General features: G+C 35.1%; 1 protein-coding gene and 1 long non-coding RNA gene across 3 annotated transcripts in view; one reads left to right on the plus strand and one right to left on the minus strand.

Annotated features, from left to right (window-relative positions):
- The window catches only part of NELL1 (neural EGFL like 1), an 842535-nt gene that overhangs the window by 785352 nt on the left and 41768 nt on the right, over positions 1–15415 (plus strand). Inside the window, exon 16 of one of the 2 annotated variants that reach the window (XM_031941958.1) lies at positions 5723–5863. The exons of the other annotated variant lie outside the window; for it this stretch is intronic. Within the exon in view, the coding sequence (XP_031797818.1) occupies positions 5723–5863 (141 nt within the window). The remainder of the gene's footprint in view (positions 1–5722; positions 5864–15415) is intronic. 2 annotated transcript variants of the gene reach the window in all.
- LOC116419810 overlaps positions 1–15415 on the minus strand; it is a 197116-nt gene that overhangs the window by 122396 nt on the left and 59305 nt on the right. The gene's annotated exons all lie outside the window — the stretch shown is intronic.

Below are 15415 nucleotides of genomic sequence, written 5' to 3' on the forward strand. Positions count from 1 at the left end.
GTGGTCCCTATGTATTTGGAATGAAATTTTTCTTTTCAAACCTGATATGATTTTACCCAAAGACTCACTTAAATGGGACCAATATAGTCTTTTCATGCCATTATTATTCAGTTCAGCTAAAATGAAAAATATATATCCTAAATTGCAATGGACGCAAAGCAGAGTGGTATTGTGTACCTGCTGATGAACTTATCAGATTAATATGGGTTCAAATCTTGTCTCTGACACTTACTAGCTGTGTGATTTTTGAGCATGTCCCCTAACCTATATGAATCTCAAGTGACTAAGATTTTAAATTATAGGCAATTTCTCATCTGTATGGGTAAAGGGCCTTCCCAGCACATGTTCTTGATGTGAGTAAAGTAGTTTCACTGAAAACTATAATGTAAGAGGGGGAATACACTGTATTAACAGTGAAGAGAATCAAGTCCTACTTATGATTGCCTCCTTTCTAATCTATAGGGGTTTTTCTTAGTTAAATAAGGAGTCCAGAACAGAAGCTCACTAATTTCCCTTCCAGTTCTCATGTTCTTTGAAAGAGTTGATTGTACAATTTTCCCATTTTTCCTCCAACTAAAGCCTCTTGACTCGTCTTTTAAAAACATCATTGAATGAAAAACTTGAAGTGTACTACCAAACAATAGGAGCTATTTGAAAACAAGCCTGTCAGCTCGTTATGTTTCTTCTCCATGGGTTTCTCTGAAAAGAATTCAGCTTGAAGAACACTTTGTAAAGTCTATTGATTTTTGTAAAGTTAAAAGGTAGGTAAAATTTAATGTGGATGGAGATCAGGTGAAAGAAGTAAATTTTTAGATGTAATTCAAATCAACATTGAATTGGCCATTGCAATAGTTATCTATGTATTGATACCTACTACGTTCAAGAGGGAAGAGGGGGCATTTTGTGAATAGAAAAAAAAGAAAAGGTCCCCGTCATTGAGAAGTGTGTAGTTTCAGGGATTGCTTTTGAGCTGGGTGAAGCTATTTTATAATCGTCTATACCAATTTAAGAAAGCTAAAAGACAGTTGAGAATATAATACCAAGTTAGAAGACAAATGAAGATACTTTTGTCCTAAATGTTTCAACGAACTTACTCTTCTGTAACATTAATGAAATTTGGTCACAGGAATTTGAATTCATGCTATCCAATGTTCTGTATAAAGATAACAAAATTTCCCAGGGGAAAGACAATTTCTCAAAGTCCTTCAGTGTAGCAAAAATATTTCTTAGTAATATCTAGGTGTAGGAACAAAATAGACCATCAAGTCTAGGATGCTGTTTCCATAATGGTTTCACTGAAAAAAAAAATTAGCATGGGATCCAGAGTAAAGGGAGAATATGATTTTCATATAGAAAAAATATGGGAAAGAAGCATTCTAGGAGGAAATGGAGCATGAGTGATAGAAAAACAATGGTCTTGTCAAGGAAAGAATGAGTAACTTGAGTTGGCTGGAGAATAGATTGCAAGAATGGTAGTAGAGCAAGAAAAGAACACTGCAGAATGTAAAGAACCCCAAAATCAGGTCCTCTCACCAACGTGAATGCTGAGTTTAGAAGTCTGGATTTTATAGCATAGACACTGGGGATCATGTCAAGGTTTCTGAGAAACAAAAAGAAGTTACAGGATCATCCCTGAGGGGCCTCCCCCTTCCCCAATCAAACTAGCTTAGAGTAGCAAACACACTTTCAAAAGCAGATTAAGTTTGTTCCATCAGACACGACATGTGAGGGGAAAAAAATCAGTTACAAATTGCATTTGCTTTAATGAATGGAAGAGCATGAGCAGCAGGTTGAAATGGTCTTGTGAAGGCAGCTACAATTAGTGTGTCGTTTTGATGTGGAAATTGACTTCTTTTAAAAACTCTGAGGAAAAGAAGGCATGATGGGGGAAGTAATGCTAAAAGCAATAACCATTGAGTGTGCTTTGGGAGGCAAATAATAAATAAAGATTGAAATAAATCCCGATCTTATCTATCCATTGAGACTAATTGTTCAACTTAAACAGAGTGCAAACTTGGGTTTCTGTTTCTAGGTTTGGGATTGTTGACTTGCTTTATTTAAACTGAAGTTAAAAAGACAGTACAAAGGATATAACTGAAGGGGAAAAGGAGAGAGAATTCTTTTTCTAAAGGGAAATTTTGGGATTTATCACCAGAAAGAGTAACCTGGGAAGAATGAACACTAAGGGGAAAACTGGGGGTCCGAGTTTCCAGTTCTGAATGGACAACAAATGGTGGGAATCTGGGCCATTTACTTCCTCTTTTTTGGGCCACAGCTCAGATTAGAACTCTAAGTTTACTCCTACTTCTACTATTCTTTGGTCTGTTTATTTTTTTTCTGGCTCAAATATTCCATTATTTTAAGGCCTTTATCAGCTCTAGTATCTTATGTTCAGTGTTCTAACTATCCATATTCTAAGGTTCCTCTTCTACCTCTAACATTAGGTTAGTCAATATAATTTAGGGTAGAGTCTGTTTTAGGAAGCTCAACTTCAGGGCATCCTCATGCAGAGGCAGCTAGCATAATCAGTCATGGGATGAGAGTTGTAGAGTCAGAAGGGGTCTTAGAAACCATTCAAGGCAATCCCCCATTTCAAAGATGAGAAACATGAAACCCAGAGTGAGTGATCTGTCCAGGATCACATAGCTAGTTGTAATTAGATACTGGATTTGAACCAGCTTCAATCACTGTTCCTTCCACTCTTCTTTCTTTCTCCTTGCCTTTCCTATAAAACTGCTAATGGCTTTGGATGAATCCCAAAGGACAAAAGCAACTCATCCTAGCTGAGGGAAAGGTACTTGGTTATCATTTTGAAATGATCCCAGAGTACTGCTCTGCACTGCTGGTGTTTCCCTGTTTTGATGTCGCTTGTTGCTTTTTCGGGCCCATAGGGCTAACAGAAGTAGCAATCACTTTTTAATTAATATCATGAAAAATATAGCACCTTTTTAATCACAACATGATTACCCATAAAATTAATTTGCCGACTTTTAATTATTGTACTCACAAATAAAGCATGAGCCTGGAGAGCCAGACAACAGTCAAGTGGCAAGGAGGAATTAGCCAAGGTCGTTCTAGATGCTGAGTGGGATGCTCAAGAAGTTTAAAAGCTCCTATTCAAAAATGCCAAATATAGGGAGCATAAGGCTAAACTGCTTTTCTCATTCATACAGAAGCAAAGGTGCTCCTCTTTGCCCTCTTATTTTTTTCCCCAATGAACATGTAGATATGGAAAATATTAAAATGGCTTGTTTTTTTTTTCTTTTTATTCACAATGGATTTAACTCTTTTGTTGCCTTATGTCACATAAGAAATTAGTCAACCTCTTCTATTATCCAGCTTATTTAGGAACAGAAATAAAGGAGGTGCTCATTCTTGCTCCCCAACTCCAAGCAAATTTCTATCAAGTAGTTGTTACCTTCCAAATGACAAAATGTTAAAATGTCAGATCTGAGAAATGAAATGTTAAACTACAGAACATTGAATGTTGGAGCTTGAAAGGTGCTTATAAGGTCTAGATGTTGCCAGATCAGAGTAGATATTCTTAGAGTTAGAAAGAATCTTAACAAAACATAATGCAACCCAGTTATTTAGGAATAATAAGATAAGGGAAAAGCCATTTAAAGAAAATACATGATATGCCCACATAGATATGGTTGGGGGACTGAAGTAGATCAAGGGACACACGTCTGTTGACAATTTCAGTAAGGTATTCCTGCCACTTGTGGCTTCCAATTGTGTCTATTTAGATTTTTAATGGATAACTGATTCTTAGCACTGTTTTACTAAGTGAAGATCTGAGAGTTTCTTCTTTAGGAATTTTCAAGAACAAATATCTTCTTTTATTTTTTTTTTCATTTTTTCCTTAGTATTTTATCTTTCGAATTACATGTAAAGATAGTTATCAACATTCGTTTTGGAAAGATTTTAAGTCCCAAATTTTTTCTCCCTTCTTTAATCTCCCCCTCCCCAAGACGGCAAGCAATCTAGATCTCTTATATTCTTGAGAGAATTTGAATCCAATTCTATTTGGAAGCAGAAGAATGACTTTTCTGTTCTGTCTACAACTTTGACAATATAGGCAGATACACAGATGTTGGTATATATATATTATGTTTATGTAATTGATACAAATAATTTTGCATAAATAAAATAAAATTACATTTCTATAGATATACGCATCTAAACATATTATATTCATGCATGTACATATTCATGTGTGTATATAGATAATCAGAGAACTGCTTCTCTTAATCAAATGGAAACTCCTGGATTGAAACTCATGTACATGTATATTCTGTGCTTGCTCTTAGAATTTTTAAGGAATAAAGCTCTCTAGATATAAAACTCTTTGGATTAATCCATTCATGGATTACGGTATTTATAAATTAGGATATATGTTAGCATAAATTTGAACAGAATGCTGGATCTGGGGTCAGGAAGACCCTGAGTTCAAATGCAGTTTTACAATTTACTAGCTGTATAATCCAGTTTACATCAGTTTGCTAATCTGTAAAATGAAGCTGATAATAGCACTCAGATCATAGGGTGGTTGTTAAAATGAGATGAGATAATACAAATAAAGTCCTTGACTAACCTTAAATCATTTTATGAAAGCTAGCAATTACTATTACATAAATTAGAAGCTGCATGATGTAGATTAAAGAGGGTAAGACCTAAATTCAAATCCCATCTGGACACAAATTAAGTGTGTAATTTTATATGAGATAAATTAAATTCTGAGGAGCTCTCTATGACTAGAAGTTGTGTATTGAGCCATTTATCTATATTGGTTAAAGGGGCCTTCTTTACCAATGAAATCCCACATATATTCTTACTCTAAAAGTACTTCTAATATAAGTAATAATTTATGATTCATAAATCACTTACGGGTCTTATAGATTTCTCATTATTATTGTCATTAACTCATTCATATTTTACATGCCTATTATGTACAGAATACTGTGCTCAGACATAATAAAACGTAATATCTATTCATCAATGTGGTTAAGATCCAGTGGGGGAAATAAAATATATACACATTTTTTTTTAAAGAAGCATAACAGCTGTATCTGTAAAATTATTCACATATGGAATATAAGAAAACTCTCTCTGAGGCAACCAATACAGACCAATGTTATATAGTCATAACCTGCCTGATCCTTTGTTTCTCCAACCATAAAATGATGGGAAATGAAGTGTATGACCTTTGGATGTCACTGGAGCAAAAGGTTAAGTATATTGTCCAGGAGCACAGAGTAAATATATGTCAAGAAGCACAGATTGAACCTAGATATTCTTGACTTTCAGACCAGCTCCTATCTACTTTTCATGATTAACTCTGAGGAAAAACAAGCCAAACCAAACTAAAATCACAGCATTAAACTTTCCAGGTTAGATTATAAAAGCAAAATATGAATTAAATCACATAAGAAGGAAAGCATTTCTGGGAGTGTTGAGAGCAGCAAGGCTCCCAAAAAAGGCTTTTTTAACATATCTGAACTAGGCCTTATGAACATTAAGTGTCTTGTATAGAAATATAGAAAATAATTTTCTGCCATTTATTTGGATTCTATATAAAGGGGAATCTATAGTACTTATGTCTTCCACCTTAGTCATTTTAATTGATAATATGATTTAAGGATTTTTTAAAGCATCAGTTGAAATGTTAGTGTCAAAGGAAATTAATTCCCTGGCTGGTTTGTTTTTTTCTCTGAGGCAGATATTGATGAATGTACAGAGGGAATCATTGAGTGCCACAACCATTCTCGCTGTGTTAACCTGCCAGGGTGGTACCACTGTGAGTGCAGAAGCGGTTTCCATGACAATGGAACCTATTCACTTTCCGGAGAATCCTGTATTGGTAAGCACCTTTCCTCCAAGGATTTTTTCTCTTTACCCTGATCATGTCAGACTAGGTGGCTTAATTTGCTATCATGATTAATGAAATTGTTAACAGCATAATCACTTATGAGAGTTGGAGTAATACTGTGGAGAAAGCACTGGCCTGGGCCAGATGGAACTTCAAATTATATCTCTGAAGCCTTCTATCTATGTGAACTTGGGCAAGTCACTTAACTTTCCTGAATTTTTTTTCCTCCACTATAAAAGGAGAGAGTTGTATTAGATGGTCTCTGACAGTCCTTTCAGTTCTAAATCTATAAGCCTGTGATGTAGGCGGCTTGTTATTATGAATGGATGGATCCCTGGATCAGAAAACTGAATTCAAATTTTCAGATTCTTATTAGCTAGGAGTAAGTAAGCAAATTAGGTCACATTTTAAAGCCTCGGGTAAAACATGGATAATGATAATTGCACTATATTCCATCTGAGTTAGCCATGGTGGAGTGGAAAGAATGCTTAATCTAGAGCAGGTCAGAGGAACTGTGTGTGAATACAAATGCAAATGACCATTTGTGGACATTGGAAAACTCAATAAATCTTTAGGGAGCTTCATTTTTTTGCTCTGTAAGATGACGCAATTGGAGTAGGGGATCTCTAGATTCTCCTTGGCTCTTAATCTGTAAACCTGTGGTCCTAAAGAGTTAGCTGCCTAACAACTTAACATCAAATCTTTAAGATGCCCAGGTTACCCTGACTATTTTTAGAATCAACAATTTGAACCCAGGTTTTCCAGGCTGCATGCTCTGAACTCTTAGCACCATACTGTTTTATCTATAGGATGAGAAGAATACTTTTATAATGTAAATAATAGGGTTATTGCAAGGAAAGCTTTTGCAAACTTTAGACACTCTGAATGAGTTGTCATCGAATTTGGAATGAAAATAAGGAAGGTGAATAGAAAACAAAAGGTTGTCTCTCTGGCATTTGTCTTGGAGATTCACAGGCAGGTGTGATACAATATTATTACTACTACCATCTTTTCACTGCGCCGACTGTGCAAACAAGTCATGGTTTATCATGGACCCTAAACTACTTTTAAAAATTTAGTTTGATGAAAAACATGGTTGCCATTTATTTCATGTCACATGAAAACAACTTGTAGTAGCATAGACCAATTTCAAGGAGTTTGAAATAGCCAAACCAGCAACAATAATGTCAACAGCATCCTTTAATCCTTGGGCTTTTCTTCCCCTCCTTCGAGAGGAAAACATGATGAAGGGATGAATCCTTTCAACATTGAGCAGTAAAGGGATAAAGTCTGCTCTCTCCAGCTATATACCATGCTGCCTCTTATGGTTATATTTATATCAGAGTTCTTTGTTTTTTGATTCATTTGTTATATGTTATAAGCATTTCTTAAATTTATGGAATGATTGGGGGTGTGGAAGAGGAAGAAGGATCTAGTTAAGACAGTACTCAAGGGAGCTAGGATTTTGTCTATATAGGAAAATACTCCATCATTAAGATAGGTTATATTCTACATGTAACTTAGGAAATTGATTAATTAAAGCAAATGGAGATTTTATTGAGCTACTATCAGAATGACATACTGAGCCCAAGTATTCCAGAGTCTACGCCCAACACGTCAGGCAACTACCATATCAAGTCTGAATTAGTAAGGAGAGTTTTGGGTTCCAGTCTCGCCTCTGTCGAACACTGGCTGTCACCATGGACAAAGTAATGGAATGTTCAGATCAAGCAAGGGCTAATTCAAAAACATTGTAGCATCAGGCCTAAATGTCTTAGGATGTGATGCTGAACATAAGTATTTTGTGATCACGTGTAATCTCTAGATTTTTAGCTGTAAGTGGAGAAATTTGGGAAGGCTTAGGGCAACTAGGTGGTGCAATGTGTAGAGTGCTGAGCCTGAAGTCAGGAAGTCTCATCTTCCTGAATTCAAATCTGGCCTCAGCCACTTAACTAGCTGTGTACTAGTTTTATGGCTCTGAGCAAGTCATTTAACCCTGTCTGCTTCAGTTTTTCATCTGTAAAATGAGCTGGAGAGTATCTACCAAGAAAAACCCAAATGGGGTCACAAAAATTCAGACATGACTGAACAACAATAGAAGAGGTTTAAGGCTAGGATTTCAGGAGGGAGCCCAACACGATCCTTGAAATATAATACAAATTTAGTAAAAATAAATAAATATAAGACAGACTAACAAGTACCTTCCTAGGCACTGGCAACAATTTTCTGTGTGACTTTAACCAAGTCAATCTATTTTCTTTCATTGTGTCTTTAGTTTCTCCATTTTTCTAAGAAGGAGATAACAATACTTTTCTACTTCCCTCTCAGAATTGTTCTGAAGATAAATTGTTTATACTATCAATAAAAGCTCTTTTATGAAGCATAAAGCTCTCCAAAAACAAGATTATATTTTGATGGTTTAGATTTTTTTTCATTTTAAAAAGGAATATAATAAACAAAAAAAAAAGCCAATTGCATTGGATTATGGCTTTAGTATTCTGATTAATAAAGGATAAACCCTGAAGATTGAAAAAGACTCAATCCCTTTCTTCCTTTGTCCCTGAAATCAGACTGATGGTATCATCCTATCAGGAAGGGAAGTACAAAATTAGCAATTAAAATAAATGTTTACTACCATGTTAACCATGATCCATCTTCAGGATAATTGGTAAATCTTTGAATAATTGCTATGAATAATGATATAAATGAAATGTTTAACAATGAGATTTATGCATTTTTACATTTCTGTGACAGTCATGGGTAAGTGTCCTAAGTCAGAGATTCTTTAACTTTTTCCTCTTTGTCCAAGAAATTTTTATAACCCCCACATTGTTATGTTGTGACACAATTTAAGAAGCTTTATCCTAACTGGCTTTCTATTCTATCCCCCTTCTTTTATACAAGAACTTTAGCCTGAGTAGATTAGGTTGACAGAGGTCATCCGGGGAGTACATATCAGAGACAAGATTAGCACTCAAGTTCTTTACTCCAGAGAGGTTGCTCTTTCCATTCTATCATGATGACACTTTTTTGCTTGACTCCCTAATTATTTGTTAAAATGGAGGGTTTTTATCTAAACGGGAAGGTTTGTTAATGGATGAGGATAATTTTATCCCAAATGATACTACCCTCTAGCCACAGCCAGATTGCTTCAAAAAAGTATGTTCAGTGCCCATGTGGTCATATTCTCCAGAGGTCATATTCTCCTAAAGGCTCTTAGGCTATTCTCCTTGCCAATGCTATAAGCTTGCAGAGCTTGTAGAATAGTCCTACTGCCTCCCAAATTCACAATTGGCCTAGGAATGTGAAAAAAAAAAAAAAGAATATGGAATATTACTCTGAAATAAAAACTCTAGAAATTACAACTTGCTTTTCATCCCTCACTCTATTTTCAGAAAAAAAAGCCTTAGTTCTTATTAGTCCATCTCATTCCTTAAATTCAGATGATAGGTTGTAAGCCATCAAAAAACACACAGTAAATGAATAAAAAAGTTGTATAGCAAAGTGAAAAGAGATTATTTTACCTTCTTATCTCCTGTTATCTTCTTCCCACTTTCAGGTGGTAAATTGATTAGGGGAAGGAGACTGACATTTGGAAAGCATTGTGACTTATTATGCAATCAATGCCCTCTCTTAATTATTTTACTTTTTTTGGATATTATATGGATATTACATTCATTTCTTTGTATTTGTCATGCTTAGTACAGTGCCTGCCGTAAGTAGATGCTTAAAAAACATTAACTGGTCAACTTACTGAAATGGATCATTCCAATTAATGAAACTTCATAGTATCTGCCAGTCAAGAGGCTTCCTTGATGCTGTTTTCACCTGTTGATCCTATACGGTTCCCTTGCAATCCCATCTCATTAGGATCTGTCCTCCCTTGTCCTTCAATGCAGTCAACCCTGAATGCGGCTGCAACAACAGCCATACATAGCAAGCAGCAAATTACAAGCCACTCTCTGCTGCTGCTGAGTGTCCCTTTCTGGCAGCCCGGGAAGGATGTAATGGAAGTGTCGTCAAGAGTAATGAAAGAGAACTGATGCTGAGTGAAATGAGCAGAACAAGGAGATCATCATACACGGCAACAAGACTATATGATGATCAATTCTGATGGACATGGCTCTCCTCAATAATGAGATGATTCAGGCCAGTTCCAATGGTCTTGTGATGGAGGGAGCCATCTACACCCAGAGAGAGGGCTGTGGGAAAAGAGTATGAACCACAACATAGTATTTTCACTTTATTGTTATTTGCTTGCATTTTGTTTTCATTCTCATTTTTACTTCCTTTTTGACCTGATTTTTCTTGTGCAGCATAATTGTGGAAATAAGTATAGAAGAATTAACATATTGGATTACTTGCCATCTATGGGAGGGAATGGGGGAAGTGAGAAAAAAAATGGAAAACAAAATTTTACAAGGATGAATGTTGAAAACTATGCATATATTTTGAAAATAAAAAGCTTTAATTAATAAAAAAGAATAACAAAAGAAGAAATGCAAAGATGTTATCAAATCTACACCTACATACATTGCCCATCATCTGTTAAGGACTATTATGGGTGAACTTGTCTTTTTGAGTTTCCATGTTCCAAAATAATGGACTCAGAACATGCAGGAAGTCTTGATTTTTCAAAAATGTCCCCTTACCCCCCAACCAAATGAAGTAATTTGTTCTTTGCATCCAGAACTGGGCTCCCCTTGTGATCTTGGGAGTCAAAACATGTGCCAGACAGTGTGCACTAGGCTTGTGCAGTAGTGCACTAGTCTCATAGTTGCTCTTTGAGTAAGGTTTTGTCCTTATCCTATCTTTATTGCTCCTTTCCCCTCCAAAACCAAGCTCCTTTTGGTAAAGAGACTAGTATTTCTTCTTCTTTGGCTTACTGTCATAAATATGCAAACTTCTGTGTGGATGGTGAGCTTTTTGCTATGGCTTTGGGTTCCACATTCATGTTCATTTCTCTTGTAGTAAATCTAGTTTTTCACCTAGTTTCATAAAGTTGTGATTGTCTATTGACACTGATATATTTCCTCTAAATGCCTTTTGGGAAAATTAACAACACCTGTTAAGATCACAGATTTAAAGGTCTTTAAGGACTAGTCAGTCAATTAACAAGTAAGTATTTTAATAAAGAGGTTTAGAAATGGATTAAGGCAAGGGAGAGTCCAGTTTTACTCTGATCCTCCTCATTAACTCACTATGGGACTTTGTCATCATATACACAGTAAGTCTTGATTTGAACTCAATCATCTAATTCAATCCCTTCATTGTAAAGATGAGCAAACTGTGGTTTAGGGATTATTTTAATTGTTATATCCAATGTCATGCTGGGATTTCTTTAGCTAAAGAGCATGGAATAAAGGCTGGGTCCCTGACTTCTAGATGAGTTTCTTTCCACTAGGGCATTTGAAAACCTGAGGTAATAATAATAATAATAATAGCTATTCTGCCTAACACATTGGATCATTTTGGTGAATAAAAGACATAATAGGAAGGATTACACTTAGAAAATTCCAAAAAGCCCCATACAGATAGACAATTTGGCTCTTTTTAAAAAGAGAAAAACCTTGTATACTCAAGAATTCTGCAGCATTGTGGGGATTACAGAACTATCAGGTGGTAACCACTGCTGAAAAGCATGTAGCCTAGTAAAGGATGCATGATTTACACACACAAAGCAGCAGCAAACAATGAGAGACAGAATATAATTAAGTGCTTAATTATGTGAGACAGACTGTAAATATTTTAGATCAGAAGAGAGAGATCAGTAAGGATAAGAGAAGTAAGGAGGATTCCTTGAATGAGGAATAATTTGAAGAACTGTCAGTATTGGGATGTTATAAGCATCGGGTAGTAGATGGCAAAGTGAAGCTATATGGCGTATATAATGACAAGTTTACAAGGAGGCTCAGAATAAAATTTAGTTCTCCTTTAGCTTAATTCATCTTTAAAATGACATTATTTCAAATTGGCCTTGGAATCAGTTAGACCTGCCTTTGCTACTTAGTAACTATGATCTTATGTAAGTCAGTTCATTTCTTTTGCCCCAGGCAACTAAGACTATAAATTTCAAATGAATCAACTTCTTCCTCCTCTGTTATTTTTCTTTTCTTACTGTTTTCCATTTTCTTTTCTTTTCTTTTTTTTTTTCTTTTTCTTTTTTTTTTTTTTTTTTTGCATCTGTGGTAAAATAGGTAAGTGATTGACGGGCCTAGAATCAAGAAGACCAGAGTTCAAATGTAGCCTAAATGTAGAAACCCCTGTTTGGAAATCCTCAAGGGCAAGCGGCCAGCTCTGTATGATAGGACTATATCCCATGTCTTCCAGAGTCTGCTGGGAAAACCCACGTTTGATAGTCCATTGCATACACAAGCTGCTAAGATTTGGATAAACTCCACAGCTTTTAAAAGTAGCTTCTGTTAATCTACATGAAACAGGTGACAGAGCCAATTGTCCTGCCCCTGACTACCCAGCCTCCCCCTTCATTCTCTTGTAACTTTTTCTTTCTCAGTATCTGTCTTCTCACTTTCTTCTCTCTTCTGAATATGATTCTATATCATAAACTGTTTTCCTTTTTGCCTTTTTCCTCCTTACACTAAGCCTCTGTGAGGCCTGCCCTCAACAGTTTTTAATGTTTTGTTCCTTTTTAAAGAAAAAAACAAAAACCCAAACTATTTGCCTCCGTTTGGGAATATAACAGGTACATACTATACAAAGTTGTTGTGGGCATCAAATAAGCTATTTTGTTTTTGTTTTTTCCTTTAAATTTATTTATTTATTTACTATTTCCCTCCAGTTGCATTCAAAACAATTTTTTACATTTGTTTTTAAGACTTTTGAGTTCTAGGTTTATTATTATTATTATTAAAGCTTTTTATTTTCAACATTCACCCTTGCAAAACCTTGTGTTCCAAATTTTTTTCTCCCTTCCCCACATTCCCTTCCCTAGACAGCAAGTAATGCAATATATGTTAAACATATGCAATTCTTCTATATATATATTTCCACAATTATCTTGTTGCACAAGAAAAATCAGATCAAAAAGGAAAAAAAATGAGAAATAACACAAAATGTAAGTAAACAACAACAAAAAGTGAAAATACTACATTGTGATTGATCCACACTCAGTCCCCACAATCCTCTCTCTGGGTCTAGATGGTTCTTCTCCATCACAAAACCATTAGAACTAGCCTGAATCAAAATGAGATATTTTGTAAATAGAGTGCAGTACCTTTCCCTTCCTAATTCTTATTCTTCTTTCCTGCCTCCTTAACTTATTCTTTTTCCTCATCTCCTCTTTCTCTACTTTTTCTTTCTGCTCCTCCTTCCTTATTCCTTCTCTATCCCTCTTCCTCATTTTTCTTCTTCCATGTAAAATATTTTTTGTTTTAGTGAACTTAACCAGCCATCACAAAACAAGCATTTGAATATATGCAAGAGAATAAGAAGAAGAATTGTGTAAGAAACTGTAATCCCTTGAAATTTCAATTTTGAAGAAACATACATATGTTTGTGTGTTCATAATATATAACTTTTAACAAGACCATAAAAAACATTACTTTGTGTCTTCTTTTGCATTTTCTTGTTATATGTATTTTAGAATGCTTTACTGGTGCTCTAGTTCAGAACATCTATCAGTACTCACTAACTTACCCAATTCCTCTAAATAGAAACCCTCATTTGTAACACTGAACAAATCAATGTACTCTAGTGGAAAGAGCCTGGTTTTGAGTGCCAATGTTGTAATTCTGGCTGGGATGCTGATCACCTGTGTAACCTTAGGCAATTCACTTAGCTTCCCAGACCCTCAGTTTCTTCATCTATTAAAGCAAAGGAATTGTGTTATATCATCTCTAAAGTCTCTTCCAACTCTAGATGAATAGAGTTGCACTCTAATGAATGCACTGACCGTGTCTGAAAATACACTTTTTTATTGGAACAAGAGGTTTGGCAATTGTCAATGCTGTAAAGTTACCCATACATATAACCTGTAAATAAAAGGCTATTAAATAAAAATAAAAAAAAAAAAGAAAATACACTTTTTTTTCCAGTCAAATCAGTCATCATGAACCCATCTAAGTTTTCTTGACAAAGACACTGGAGTAGTTTGCCATTTCCAGCTCATTTTACAGCTGAGGAAATTGAGGCAAATAGGGATAAGTAACTTGTCCAGGGTCATAGTTATAAAGTATCTGAGGCTTAATTTGAGCTGAGTAATATAACTCTTCTGTTTCTAGGTCTGGTATTCTATTCACTGAGCCACCTAGCTGACCCTGAAAATACATACTACATTGAACCATGTTCAATTCATTGCCTTTCTGCCAAAAGGTAGACATCATCAATCTTTTGAAGTTTTGACAATTTTGATTTGGCTTTTGGAGGTTTGGTTTTTTTGCCACCGTATTTTCTTTCACATTTTAAGGGTGGCTGTCAGGCATATTTTTTTTCTTGGTTCTGGTCATTTCACTGTGCATCTATTCATAAAAATTCCCACATTTCTCTGAACCCATCATAATTGTCTGAATGAATTCAGTTAGAATTAGAAAAAATAAATTTTAACAAATATCTTTAAGAAAAGTCTGCTTAAAGAAATGGTACAAATATATAAGAAACAGGGGAATTCCTTAAAAGTTAAATGTAGCCAAAGGATGTGAGTAGGTATTCTTTAATGAAGAGATAGAAACTATCATCACTATTTGGGAAAAAAAATCCTCAAAAAACTAGTAATAAAAAGTTAAAATTAAAATAATTCTGAGTTTCTACCACAGCATATTTTCAAATATGACAAAAGGATAAAACAGTTAATTGTTGGAATTATGGATTGATAAAATATTGGAAAAACAATTTGTAATCATATACAAAAAAGTCATTAAATTTTACATATGTACTTTCATATCCCCTTCCTTTTCTTAATTTCTTTCTTCCTCTTCTTCATATATCAGGATAGTATTTAAAATATTTGTAAAGTGATTTCCACACAGTGGTGTTATAAGACATCCTGTGCACAATTATTACTATTTTACATGAGCAAACTCAGTCTCGTTTGGATGCAAGTGACTTGCTTAGGGATGCTTGGCCAATATCATTTCCAGGAAAATTTCTTCCTGGAAAATCCTGTTTGCTTTAATAGAGCAAGAAATGATGCTCTCCCCCAATGCTAATTTTTCACTGATGCCAAGGTTAGAGGAACAGGCCAAAAAAAAAAAAAAAACCTTCCTTTTAATTTTGAATATATGTATGAAGAATGAGACTAAGCAAAAGCATACTCTTCGATTTCCCCTTCTATTCCAATGACACGTATTGGAGGAAGAAAATAAGCTTTTGCAGACCCTGAGAAAATGAAATGCTGTTGAGAATATGTTCAGGAATGGATTGTATGCCTGGCTTTGGAAAACAAGCCCAAGCAAGATCAAAGAAACTCATCACAATTTTGACTACAGTCTCAGCAACTCGAGGTATAAATGGGTCTGAGAGTTGAGTTAGAAGGAGTAGTCATGCCAAAAAAATAATAAAGAAGCCTCAATATAAATTATACTCTAT

This window comes from Sarcophilus harrisii, chromosome 6 (assembly GCF_902635505.1).
Source record: "Sarcophilus harrisii chromosome 6, mSarHar1.11, whole genome shotgun sequence".
Taxonomy (NCBI): domain Eukaryota; kingdom Metazoa; phylum Chordata; class Mammalia; order Dasyuromorphia; family Dasyuridae; genus Sarcophilus; species Sarcophilus harrisii.